The sequence below is a fragment of the Schistocerca serialis genome, chromosome 4, assembly GCF_023864345.2.
Source record: "Schistocerca serialis cubense isolate TAMUIC-IGC-003099 chromosome 4, iqSchSeri2.2, whole genome shotgun sequence".
Taxonomy (NCBI): domain Eukaryota; kingdom Metazoa; phylum Arthropoda; class Insecta; order Orthoptera; family Acrididae; genus Schistocerca; species Schistocerca serialis.
Genome location: NC_064641.1, coordinates 19,016,367 through 19,029,555, shown reverse-complemented (window position 1 = coordinate 19,029,555; position 13,189 = coordinate 19,016,367). Strand labels below are relative to the sequence as shown.

General features: G+C 41.6%; 1 protein-coding gene across 2 annotated transcripts in view; it reads right to left on the bottom strand.

Annotated features, from left to right (window-relative positions):
• Positions 1-13,189, bottom strand: part of LOC126473532 (protein FAM135A) — a 572,632-nt gene that overhangs the window by 24,665 nt on the left and 534,778 nt on the right. For both annotated transcript variants that reach the window (XM_050100643.1, XM_050100644.1), the window contains one exon: positions 9,140-9,389. In XM_050100643.1, coding sequence (XP_049956600.1) covers positions 9,140-9,389 — 250 coding nt within the window. The remainder of the gene's footprint in view (positions 1-9,139; positions 9,390-13,189) is intronic.

Below are 13,189 nucleotides of genomic sequence, written 5' to 3'. Positions count from 1 at the left end.
CCTTGTGACACGGTGCAGTATCTCGCTGAAAAATGCCGCTGCATTGGAAAACGTGATTATCGTGAAGGAGTGTACGTCGTCTGCAACCAGTGTACGATACTCCTTGGCCATCGTGGTGCCTTGCACAAGCTCCAATGGACCCACGGATGAACATGTGAATGTTTCTCAGAGCATAATGGAGCCACTGCCAGCATTTCTTCAGGCTGCAGTACAGGCTTCGAGGACCTGTTCCCCTGGAAGATGACAGACTCGCTCCCTCGCATCAGCATGATGAAGGAGGTGTCGAGATTCATCAGACCGTGCAATGCTCTGCCACAGCATGAACATCCAGTACTGATGGTCACGTGCCCATTTCAGTTGTAGTGATAACATTGGCACATGCACGGGTCGTCAGCTGCAGAGCCCACCATTCAGAGTGTTCGATGCACTGTGTGTACAGACACACTTGTACTCTGCCCGATATTAAAGAATGATGTTAGTTCTGCCACAGTTCGCCACCTGTCCTGTTCTACCTGTCTGTTCAGCCTATGACGTTTGACATTTGTAATGAGGGGTGGCTGCCCAACCCCATGACACCTCGACGTGGTTTCACCTCGGTTTTGCCACTTTTTGAAGACACTCAGCACAGCACACCTCGAACACCCCAGTCATGCAGTTAGCGAAATGCTTGTGATAAGCCTCTGGACCATCACAATCTGCCCTCGGTCAGACTAAGATAGATCGTGTGCCTTCCCCATTCTAAACATGGGCAGCACACTCACTGATACTACATGCACCATGCACGAGTCTGACTGTCAGTCATGCCTCTCCAGATGACACTGCTATTGCTTGAACAGGTTTGTATCAATAGTAGGTAAGTAGCCATAATGTTATGGCTGATCAGTATATTTCAGAGAAATAATTCCCATCCACACAAGGCAAGAGTTCCTACTGTTTGTCTTCATGATTGCCAAACCCTACTTTGGCTATCAACATCAGTGGATCTATTACCAATTGGAACATTATGGTCAGGGCCCTCCAGACAGCTTGGGGTTTTGACAACTGGTATGCCAATGGACAGAATTTGTCACGATATCCCGCAGGAGGATATCCAACAACTCTGTTAATCAATGCCTAGTTGAATAACTGCTTGCATAGGCACCCTAGATGGACCAACATACTACTGACCTGGTCAATTTGTAAAAGAATTTTGAATATAGCATTCAATTTTTCTAAAATTGTAACCAGCTGTTTGTCTATATATGTACAGAGCTATTACAAATGATTGAAGCGATTTCATTCATTGACATATGGTCACGACACACTACAGATACGTAGAAAAACTCATAAAGTTTTGTTCGGCTGAAGCCGCACTTCAGTCAGGTTTCTGCCGCCAGAGCGCTCGAGAGCGCAGTGAGACAAAATGGCGACAGGAGCCGAGAAAGCGTATGTCGTGCTTGAAATGCACTCACATCAGTCAGTCATAACAGTGCAACGACACTTCAGGACGAAGTTCAACAAAGATCCACCAACTGCTAACTCCATTCGGCGATGGTATGCGCAGTTTAAAGCTTCTGGATGCCTCTGTAAGGGGAAATCAACGGGTCGGCCTGCAGTGAGCGAAGAAATGGTTGAACGCGTGCGGGCAAGTTTCATGCGTAGCCTGCGGAAGTCGACGAATAAAGCAAGCAGGGAGCTAAACGTACCACAGCCGACAGTTTGGAAAATCTTACAGAAAAGGCTAAAGCAGAAGCATTTCTTAAACAGGAGATTGGAAAACCAATGGATCGGTCGTGGTGGAGAGCATGATCAACAATTCATGTCATGGCCTCCACGCTCTCCCGACTTAACTCCATGCGATTTCTTTCTTCTTTCTGTGGGGTTATGTGAAAGATTCAGTGTTTAAACCTCCTCTACCAAGAAACGTGCCAGAACTGCGAGCTCGAATCAACGATGCTTTCGAACTCATTGATGGGGACATGCTGCGCCGAGTGTGGGAGGAACTTGATTATCGGCTTGATGTCTGCCGAATCACTAAAGGGGCACATATCGAACATTTGTGAATGCCTAAAAAAACTTTTTGAGTTTTTGTATGTGTGTGCAAAGCATTGTGAAAATATCTCAAATAATAAAGTTATTGTAGAGCTGTGAAATCGCTTCCATCATTTGTAATAACCCTGTACATCACATGTGCCAATTTCCATCTGATTCTTCCTTCATGGAATACCTTTCTTTTTTTTCCTTTTTCTTTGTGTGTGTGTGTGTGTGTGTGTGTGTGTGTGTGTGCGAATGCAGAAGACTGCACAGCCAATGAACTGATATTTTTAATAAGTACATGTCATGTTGTGGACATGGTTGATACTGTTGTCAGCATCTGGTCAAAATTATTTCAGTGAAGTGACTCTCAGTTCATTCTGGTTAACCGTATTCAATGATAAGCAAAAAGACTAATCAAATCCATGTTGCCTTTTGTGCTCATTGTTGTATTGTTGTGGTCTTCAGTCCGAAGACTGATTCACCATGCTAGCCCATTTCATGCAAGCCTATTCATCCCTGAATAACTACAAAAACCCATATCTACCTGAACCAGGTTACTGTACTCATGCCTGTCATCCTTACTTTTAGTCATATTGAGCTATAATTTCTTTTTCCCCCCGAATTTGATTCAGTACATCATCAGTTACATGATCAACCCATCTCCAGCATTCTTTTGCAGAACCGAATTTCAAAGGCTTCTATTCTATTCTCATTTGAACTGCTTGATGCTCATGTTTCTCTTCCCTACTAGGCTACACTCCATATAAATACCTTCAGAAAGACTTCCAAACACTTAAATTTATTTTAGATGAGCAAATTTCTCTTTTCCATAAATGTGGTTTTTGCTACAGCCAGTCTGCATTTAATAATCTGCTGCCATCATCAGTTTCTTACTGCCCAAATAGGAAAGGTCTTATGTTACTACCGAGCGAGGTGGCGCAGTGGTTAGCACACTGGACTCGCATTCGTGAGGACGACGGTTCAATCCCGTCTCCAGCCATTCTAATTTAGGTTTTCCGTGATTTCCCTAAATCGTTTCAGGCAAATGCCGGGATGGTTCCTTTGAAAGGGCACGGCCAATTTCCTTCCCCATCCTTCCGTAACCCGAGCTTGTGCTCTGTCTCTAATGACCTCGTTGTCGACGGGACGTTAAAAAACACTAACCTAACCTTATGTTACTGACAGTGTCTCAATTTCTAGTCTAACCCCTACATCACCACCAGATTTAATTTGAATACACTCCATTAAAATTGTTTTACTTCTGTTAATGTTAATCTTATAATCTTTTTTCAAGACCCTTTCCATTCCATTCAGCTGCTGTTCCAAGACCTTTGTCGTATCGACAGAATTATAAGGCCATCAACAGATTTCAAATTTTTTATTTTTTTCCCTTGAATTTTACTTCCCTTTCCAGAGTTTTCCTTGGTTTCTTTTATTGCTTGGTCATTGTACAGATTTAATAACAACAGACATATGCTACAGCTGCATCCCACTCCCTTCTGAATTATGGCTTCCCTTTCATGTTCTTTGACTCTTACAATTGCAGTCTGGTTTCTGTACAAGTGGTATAATGTGTAGTCCATTCAATGTTGTCAAAAGCTCTCTTTAAATCCACAAATTCTTTAAAATGTAGGCTTGCCTTTCTTCAACCTATCTTCCAACAGAAGTCTAGGGTCAGTACTGCTTCGCGTGTTCCTACATTTCTCTAGGATCCCAACAAATCTTCCCAAGGTTTCCTTCTGTCAGATTTTCCATTTTCTATAAATAATTCAAGTTAATATTTTGGATCCATGACTACTTAAACTGGTGGTTCAGTTGTATTCACATATGTTAACACCCACCTTCTTTGGAATTGGAATTATTACATTCTTCTTGAAGTCTGAGTACATTTCACCCATCTCATCTATACAGAGCGCGTTCCATAAGTAATGCGACCAATTTTTTTCTGATGCAACAGTACACCACAGCATGTTGTAACTGGCTGGGCTAAGTGGAGGGAGGTGTTAGCTTCAAAATGCTCTTTGTCTCATTTGGCTGCGAGCTGCCAGAGAGTCAGGACGTGCATTACCGTCAACCCCATTTTGAGTTTATGTAACAGGGTAAAATGGATCATTCTGTAGAGTAACGGTACGCTATCAAATTTTGCGTTAAACTTGGAAGTCCGCCACCGAAACGTTTCCATTACTTCAGCATGCCTTTGGGAATGATTACTTGTCCAAATCAAGTTTTCCGATGGCACAAGTTGTTCATGGAGTGCTGAGAGGAGATCACTGACGAACCTCACAGTGGACGGCCATCAGCCACATGAGTCGACGAAAATGTGATGCTCATGCGCGATTGTTTGAACTCTGGCAGACGGCTGAGCCTTCAATTGATAGCACAAACTCTGAACATGTCAAAAACAACAGTTTTCTGCATCGTGACCGAAGATTTGAACATGAGAAAGGTGTGTGCCGAACTCGTCCCAAAAGTGTTGACTACGAACACAAGCACATGCGAGTGCTTCGTTGCCAAAATATGTTGGAAATGTTTGAAAATAATCCTCATTTTTTAAACTCAGTTATCACTGGTGATGAGTCGTGGATTTTTTAGTACGACCCTGAGACAAAAAGGCAGAGTTCAGAGTGGCACACCCCCATCATCGCTCCATCCCAAGAAGGCACACATCAAAACCATGCTCATTGTCTTCTTTGATGTCAGAAGCATTGTCCACCACGAATTCGTACCTACTGGGACTACAGTGAACTCAGCTTTCTACTTGGGAGTGCTCAAAATACTGAAAAGGAGGGTCTCGCACTGCCGAACCAACATCAAGGACACGTGGAAAGTTCACCACAACAACACGCCAATTCATTGTCAATGACTTCCTGGCCAGGATCAAGACCCCATTGGTTCCCCAGCCTTCCTACAGTCCTGACCTGGCTCCCGCTGACTTTTTTTTTTTTTTTTTTTTTTTTTTTTTTTTTTTTTTGTTAAAAGGAGTCATGAAAGGAAAACATTGGGACACGATTGAAAGCATACATGCGCTTGTTACATCAGCTCTAAAGGACATTCTGGAAAAGGCATTCCAGGATGCCTTCCAGGCATGGAAACACTGCCTCCAGAAGTGTATCGACGCAAGAGGGTGCTATTTTGAAATTTTTTTATTATTTGTACGAATATATTCAATAAATAATTTTTTATGAATTTGGTCGCAATACTTACGGAACGCACCTTGTATTGCACACCCGGTGGAATATTTCTGTCATAGCTAGCTCTCCAAAGGATCTCAATAATTCTGAGGGGACACCGTCCAATCCAGCAGCTTTGTTCCAGCTTAGGTCCTTCAATGCTCTGTCCATCTTTCGTCTCAGTATTATATCTCTCATCTGACCTTCATTTACTTCCTTTTCCCCATTTCATAAGACAACCTGCCAGTTCATTTCCCTTGAACAGCTCTACTATATATTCCTTCCATCTTTCAGCTTTACCTTCTTTGCTTGGTATGGCATGCCAGGTATGGCATGCCAGGTATGGCATGCCACCAGGGTTCTTGAAATTCATACAGCCACTTCTATCTTCTCCCCAGTCATGCAAGTTTCAAGAGCATTGGATTTCTGCTCTAACCATAAGCGTTTAGTCATTCTGCTTTTCCTGTCAGTCTCATTGTTTTAGATGTGTGTATTCTCTTCCATCTGCTTCATATGCTGAATTTTTATATTTTTCTCCTTTCATCAGTTAACATTAATGTCTCTTGTGTTATCCAAGGATTTCTACTAGATATTATCTTTTTGCCTACTGAATTCTCTACGCCCAAGTCCATCAATTCATCATCTATTTTATTCCTCTCCCCCATTTCAATCCAATGTTGTCTAATGTTCGTTCTGCAACTCTTAATAGTCTCTGGTACCTTCAATTTATACGGGACCCACTACTTCGTTTTCTACCTTTTTTGCAATTTTTTCAGTTTTAACCTGCAGTCTATAACTAATAAATTATGGTTAGAGTCCTCATCTGCCTCTGGAAATGTGTTTCACTTTAAAACCTGGCTTCAGAATCTGTGTATTACCATAATATAATCAATATGAAACCTTACATGATTCTTAAATCAAGTGTCAGTGCTGATTAACTTACCCTCTGTGCAAAATTCTACGAGGGGACTCCCTCTTTCATTCCTTCCCCCAATCCATTTTCTCTTACTATTTTCCTTCTCTTCCTTTTCCTGCATTAACATCTAGACCACCATCACAATTAAATTTTCCTATCTGATCATACATTCTTTCAGTCACTTCATCATCTGTGGACCTAATTGGCATACACCCTGCCACTCCAAACAGTTTTGACACTGGATTAATGAAAAACAGAGATATGTTAAAATCGTGGTTTTAATGTGTCAAGTGTTTTATACAGTCTCCCTCCACTTGAGTACAATGCACAGAAGGTTCATACAACAATGTGAAACAGTGAGGAAATGGATTTTTGGGACACTGTTCAACTCACTTGTTACACTGGCTTAAATGTCTGTCAGTCATTAGAGCATTGGGCCATAATGTGAATTTCACGATTTTGTCATTTTGTAGTACGTTCATATTGATATCATATCTCATCACCTGCAATGATTTTTTCCAGAAAAATAAGATACTAAAATTTTGCATTTCAATCAAGCTGCGGTAGGCAGCCGCACATCGTTGTTTTGGCTCAGGAGTGAAGATATGGGGGACAAACTTTGCACACACTTTTCTCTTCTTCAAAACATTCTGGAGATTTTTCTGAGATGTTCCTCCACTGTGATTTGTTACACAACATTGCACACTACATTCCCACATCTATTCCTTAAAACTGCCTGCCCACAGCTTACTGGGCAAATGTTCATCTGTTGGTTACAGTTGTTAGTTCAAACTGCCACAGTATTTACTGTACTGATTATGCTTGTACACCAGTAATACAATCAGTTTAGGAACGTTTTGGATGGACGGTGTACACTTGTTCAACTGTGACAGGTGCTGGCTTCATGTCTGTCATGGCTACGATAAAACATTCCTATGGTGTATAGTAGCCTACCTGTGTTCCCATTTTCTATTCATTATTAGACCTACTTCTGCGTTACTCTTATTTCTTTTTGTAATTACAATCCTACAGTCACCTGACCTAAAGTATTGTTCTTTGTGCCACTGGACTTCACCAAACTCCACTACATCTAGCTTCAACTTATCCAATTTGCTTTTTAAATTCTCTAACCTACCTACACAATTAAAGAATCTAACATTCCACATTCTGATCTGTAATGCCAGTTCTGTGTTTCCTGGCAATTTTACACTTCCCGTAGTTCCCATGTTGAGACATGAACAGGGGTCTATTTTACTTCTGGAATATTTTACCCAAGAGAATGCCATCATCATTAAGCAATACAGTACAGCTGCATACCCTCACCTATGATTTCTCGTTGCTTCCAGGTATTTGCAGTAACAGCACAGTGAGGTCATGAAACTTCCTGGCAGATTAAAACTGTATGCCCGACCGAGACTCGAACTCGGGACCTTTGCCTTTAGCGGGCAAGTGCTCTACCATCTGAGCTACCGAAGCATGACTCACGCCCGGTACTCACAGCTTTACTTCTGCCAGTATCTCGTCTCCCACCTTCCAAACTTTACAGAAGCTCTCCTGCGAACCTTGCAGAACTAGCACTCCTGAAAGAAAGGATACTGCGGAGACATGGCTTAGCCACAGCCTGGGGGATGTTTCCAGAATGAGATTTTCACTCTGCAGCGGAGTGTGCGATGATATTAAACTTCCTGGCAGATTAAAACTGTGTGCCTGACCGAGACTCGAACTCGGGACCTTTGCCTTTTGCGGGCACGTGCTCTACCGTCTGAGCTACCGAAGCACAACTCACGCCTGGTACTCACAGCTTTACTTCTGCCAGTATCTCGTCTCCTACCTTCCAAACTTTACAGAAGCTCTCCTGCGAGTTCGAGTCTCGGTCAGGCACACAGTTTTAATCTGCCAGGAAGTTTCATGTCAGCGCACACTCCGCTGCAGAGTGAAAATCTCATTCTGAGCACAGTGAGGTCATGTTAACTGATGTTAAAAGACCAATCAGTCAATCATCCAGACTGTTGCTACTGCAACTATGGAAAAGGCTGCTGCCTTTCTTCATGAGCTACAAGTCAGTCTGGTCCCTCTACTGATAAGATCTCCATTATGGTTACATCCATGGTATGGCTGTCCATCTCACTGAGGCACCCAAGCCATCCCTTCTTCGCAAATTCACAGACCTTCATGGGGCATTGCCCTACTTACATAGTGCTACAAGACCAACTGATTAACATTAGTGTATATGCGAACTTATCTGGCAACCATTTTTTTTACTTTCATAATTCACAAGGACAGGCCACATTATTATTGCATATCACTGCATTCATAATTATATTACACCATATATTTTTTTTTCATTATACTGTGACAAGTGAGGAGAATGAGTTTTGAGCTATTTCTTTTCATCGTAACCAAAATGAAGGTCGATGATTATCTGAATGTTTGGATGCCACATTCATGGGCAAATTTATAAAAACTGTAGTGAACTTGAGGAGGTGCAATTTAGTTAATTGAATAGCATGATAAAGAGTTTTACATGAGGCTCCTTCATGCCAAAAAGTAAAAATACAACTAAATTTGGCAATTATGTTAATTTCTAAAACTTATTCTACATTTATGGAGAGTTCAGTTTAATTCCAAAAATAGTACCTTCCATTCTATAGCTAACGCACCAAATCAAATATGACCTGACATAATATTGTAAATAAAATTCTTAGGTTTGTAATGGCTTACTTTAGTTCTCCACTTGCAAAGATATAGGAAGATTATAAATGGAGTAGGAGGTGAAAGAAGAAGAAAAAAGAGAAACGTAGCAAAAAACTGCTTCCCCAACAAAGAAAAATCAGTGAGCCAATAAAAACATATGTTCTCTAGATTGTTTCATGGTTCCCCTTTTGGGTGAGTACAGGATGTTAGTTTATTTTTATTAGTAGTTGATGATTTCAATTTTGACTCTTTTTGCTGAATTATAAAAATATTTTAATTTTCTGAACATTATGTATGTGCAATATTACAATAATATGTGAATAATAAATAGCATTTAACATACCCATGTTGACAAGGCCGCTATTATTGTACAGTGTGCCAAGATGAGGCCCTGACAGTGAAAGAAAGGTGTGTAGACGAGGCAGCAGATGCTTCATCTGAGGGCGTGTGATTGCTGATCGTATAATGATGTTCCCCAGCGAATGTCCAATGAAGCTTATCTTTGCTGGATTTAGTCCACAGGCCTCCACGTGATACAGGATCTCTGCGACCAACTTGTCCGTCAGCGTATCAAAATCGGAGAATGTATCACCCTGTTAATTTGGAAAAATCATAGTCACATTTTCATAAATATTTAAATCAAATTTAGCTGGTCTTTCAACTAGATGTAACCATCACTTATTGAGCCAATAAAACAATCTCACTTTTTGCTTTTATAGTCCACAAACTCAGAAAAATAGACACTAGATGAACAAAAATCAATGGATAGTCTTCATGAGGTGCTCTATATTCACATAAACTAATAGACTGACAGATGCATGATTCACATTGCAGAACACTAGTATCGGTATTTTGATAACTGGAACTTCACATTTGCCCATCGGATTTTGCTGTATCATATTTTTAAATTTCCATTCAGAAATTCTGCAACACCTAGTTCCTTCCTTCGTGAAGTAACTTAAAATCTTCAGTCTCATAGTATGATAAATTATCATAAATAAGTAAGAGAAATTTTAAAAATGAAGTATCTTTTAGAACAATTTTTGAGCATTTTTCTGAAAAAAGAATCAAGAAGTGCTGTTAAGGTGCATTTATTGAAGAAATATGTAAATAAATTTTGTTACAACTGACAACCTTGTGGTTTTTTAAAACTGTAATTCCACATGCCAAATGTGTAAACATACTTACAATGTCAAAACTATTAAGGAATAAGCCAAGGTATCCTGTAAAATCCTGAGGAAAGTGTTTTTGGGGCATGTTACTAGAGTAACAGGAAAAATGACATTCCAGTTTCCTAGTCATATGACAACAAACATGTATGATGCTCAACTGTTGGAGCTCCAGAAATGGCCATTCAGTTAATATAAATATGAGAAAAGAATTTGAAATGTCTTTGCAATGTTGTTTGCTGCAATCTGTTTTGCAATGAGCCAATGCCAGTGCAAGTTGTTTAGTTCCAGCATAAGATATTGTACCTCCTGGAATACAAATGATTTACACACAAATAAAGTGCAATTACAATAACAAAGTAGCGAAGTGAAGTATAACTTCATAGCTGTGGACTCTCATTCAAAGAGTGGGAGATATTCGTAGATCAGAGCACAGTCTTCCAGGATTGGTAACTTTTTTCAGTGTCTTTAAGAATATTACAGCATTATAAATTCAGACCTACAATGTGGTTATCACTTACATACAATGATATTGTTTTCCATATTTCAGCCATTTCCCATCTTCTAGTGCACCTTACTGCTGCCTGACAGTGAAATCAACACAAATTGGCAACTAGCAAATGGATCTGAATAAAAGTAGTACTTGTAAAGGGGAAATAATTAGTTTTAAAAGGTGGCAGTCTGGAATTCAACTGCAGTTAATTTTGCATAGAGCAGTAGTGCTTGCTCTGACTATCGACTGAAATTGTCACCAGACATTTTTGTGAAGGTAAGTAACTTCAAACCATGTGAGCCCATGGAGTGAGAGTCATTAACAAAACAAAATTTTGTGCCTGACAATACTGGTGGGTGAAAATTATGAATGAATGCATATAAAATGGAACCAAATTTTGACTTTAATCAGTTCTGATTTAATGTTGGGCTGACAACCAACTATTTGCACAGTCCAGTCATATTAATGTGCCCACCGCCTACACTGAAGAGTCAAAGAAACTGGTACACCTGCCTAATATCATGCAGAGCCCCCGTGAGCACACAAAAGTGCCACAGCACGACGTGCCATGGACTCGACTAATGTCTGAAGTAGTGCTGGAGGGAACTGACACCACAAATCCAGCAGGGCTGTCCATAAATCTGTAAGAGTATGACGGGGTGGAGACCACTTCTGAACAGCATGTTGCAAGGCATCCCAGGTATGCTCAATAATGTTCATGTCTGGCCAGCGGAAGTGTTAAAGTCAGGAGAGTGTTCCTGGAGCCACTCTGTAGCAATTCTGGACATGTGAGGTGTCACATTATCCTGCTGGATTTGGCTCAAATGATTCAAATGGCTATGTGACTTAACTTCTGAGGTCATCAGTCACCTAGAACTAATTAAACCTAACTAACCTAAGGACATCACACACATCCATGCCCGAGGCAGGATTCGAACCTGTGGCCGTAGTGGTCGCTCGGCTCCAGACTGAAGCGCCTAGAACGGCATGGCCACTCCGGCCGGCTTGCTGGATTTGCCCAAGTCCATCAGATGCAAGTGATCAGACAGGATGCTTATGTACGTGCCATCTGTCAGAATCATATCGAGACAAATCAGGAGTCCCATGTCACTCCAACTGCACACGCCGCACACCATTACAGGGCCTCCACCAGCTCGAACATTCTCTGCTCACATGCAGGGTCCATGGATTCATGAGGTTGTCTCTGTACCCATATACATCCATCTGCTCAATACAATTTGAAATGAGACTCATCCAACCAGACACCATGTTTCCAGTCATCAATGGTCCAATGTCAGTGTTGACAGGCCCATGCGAGGCATAAAGCTTTGTGGCCGTGCAGTCATCAAGAGTACATGTGTGCGCCTTCGGCTCTGAAAGCCCATATTTATGATGTCTCCCTGAATGGTTCGCACACTGACACTTGCTGATGGCTCAGCACTGAAATCTGCAGCAATTTGTGGAAGAGCTGCACTTCGATCACATTGCACGATTCTCTTCAATCGTCATTGGTCACGTTCTTGCAGTATCTTTTTCTGGCCAGATCGATGTTGGAGATTTGACGTTTTACCAGATTCCTGATATTCAAGGTACACTCGTTAAATGGTAGAACGGGAAAATCCCCACTTCTTCACTACCTCGAAGATGCTGTTTCCCATCCCTCATGCACCGACTATAACACCATGTTCAAACTCACTCAGATCTCGATAACCTGCCATTGTAGCAGCAGTAACCAATCTAACAACTGCGCCAGACACATGTTGTCTTATATAGGCATTGCCAACCACAGCAGCATATTCTGTTTGTTTACATGTCTCTATATTTGAATACACTTGCCTCTACCAGTTTCTTTGGTGCTTCAGTGTAATGAGCAGTAACCATTCACAGTTGGCAGGTGGCAGCACCACATAAAGTGTGACTGATGGGGGAGGCAGGGAGTGCAGTCATTGTCATAATGTGGAAATGGGGCAATTTTTCTGACATCCCAAAGGGCATTATCATTGGCTTTCAGGCCATGCATGGGAGCATTTCCGAAACAGGTAAGTTTGTACACTGTTCATGTGCCGCTGTGGTTGAAGTATACCGTGCATGAAAAATGATGTTAGCCAAAACATGTGCCACGGCAACTGTGGTGCACAACGGACCATAGGTGACACAGATGAACGATGTCTGCAGAGATGTGTATGGGCAAATAGACATTCACCTGTTGAGCAACTGACCACCCAGATTAAGCAAGAGGCTACCAACAGAATCTCCTCAATGACCATTCAGTGAACGTTGCTGCATATGGGCCTCCACAGCAGGCACTTGGTTCAAGGACCCACGCTGACTGCTGTTCATTGATGACAAAGGCTGGAATCTGCTCATCAAGGCCGCAACTGGGCGTCCAATGAGTGGCAACAGATGACCTTTTCAGATGATTCATGTTTTATGCTCCACCCTAAAGAGGGCTGTTGGAATGTACGGCGCGGAAGGTCTGTCCGTGAATGGATCACCACAAGTATGCATCTATCCAGGGAGACCATGTCTATGCAGATTGTTTTTCTTCACCATGAAAGCACCTACCAGCAGAACAATGCAATGTGACATACCGCTCGCAGTGTACATGCACGGTTCAAAGTGCACCAGGATGAGTCAACTCTACTCCCCTAGCCCTCGAACTTGCCAGATTTAAACCAAATCGAGAATTTGTGGGATCACCTCCATCAGGCTCTCTGTGCCATGGATCCTC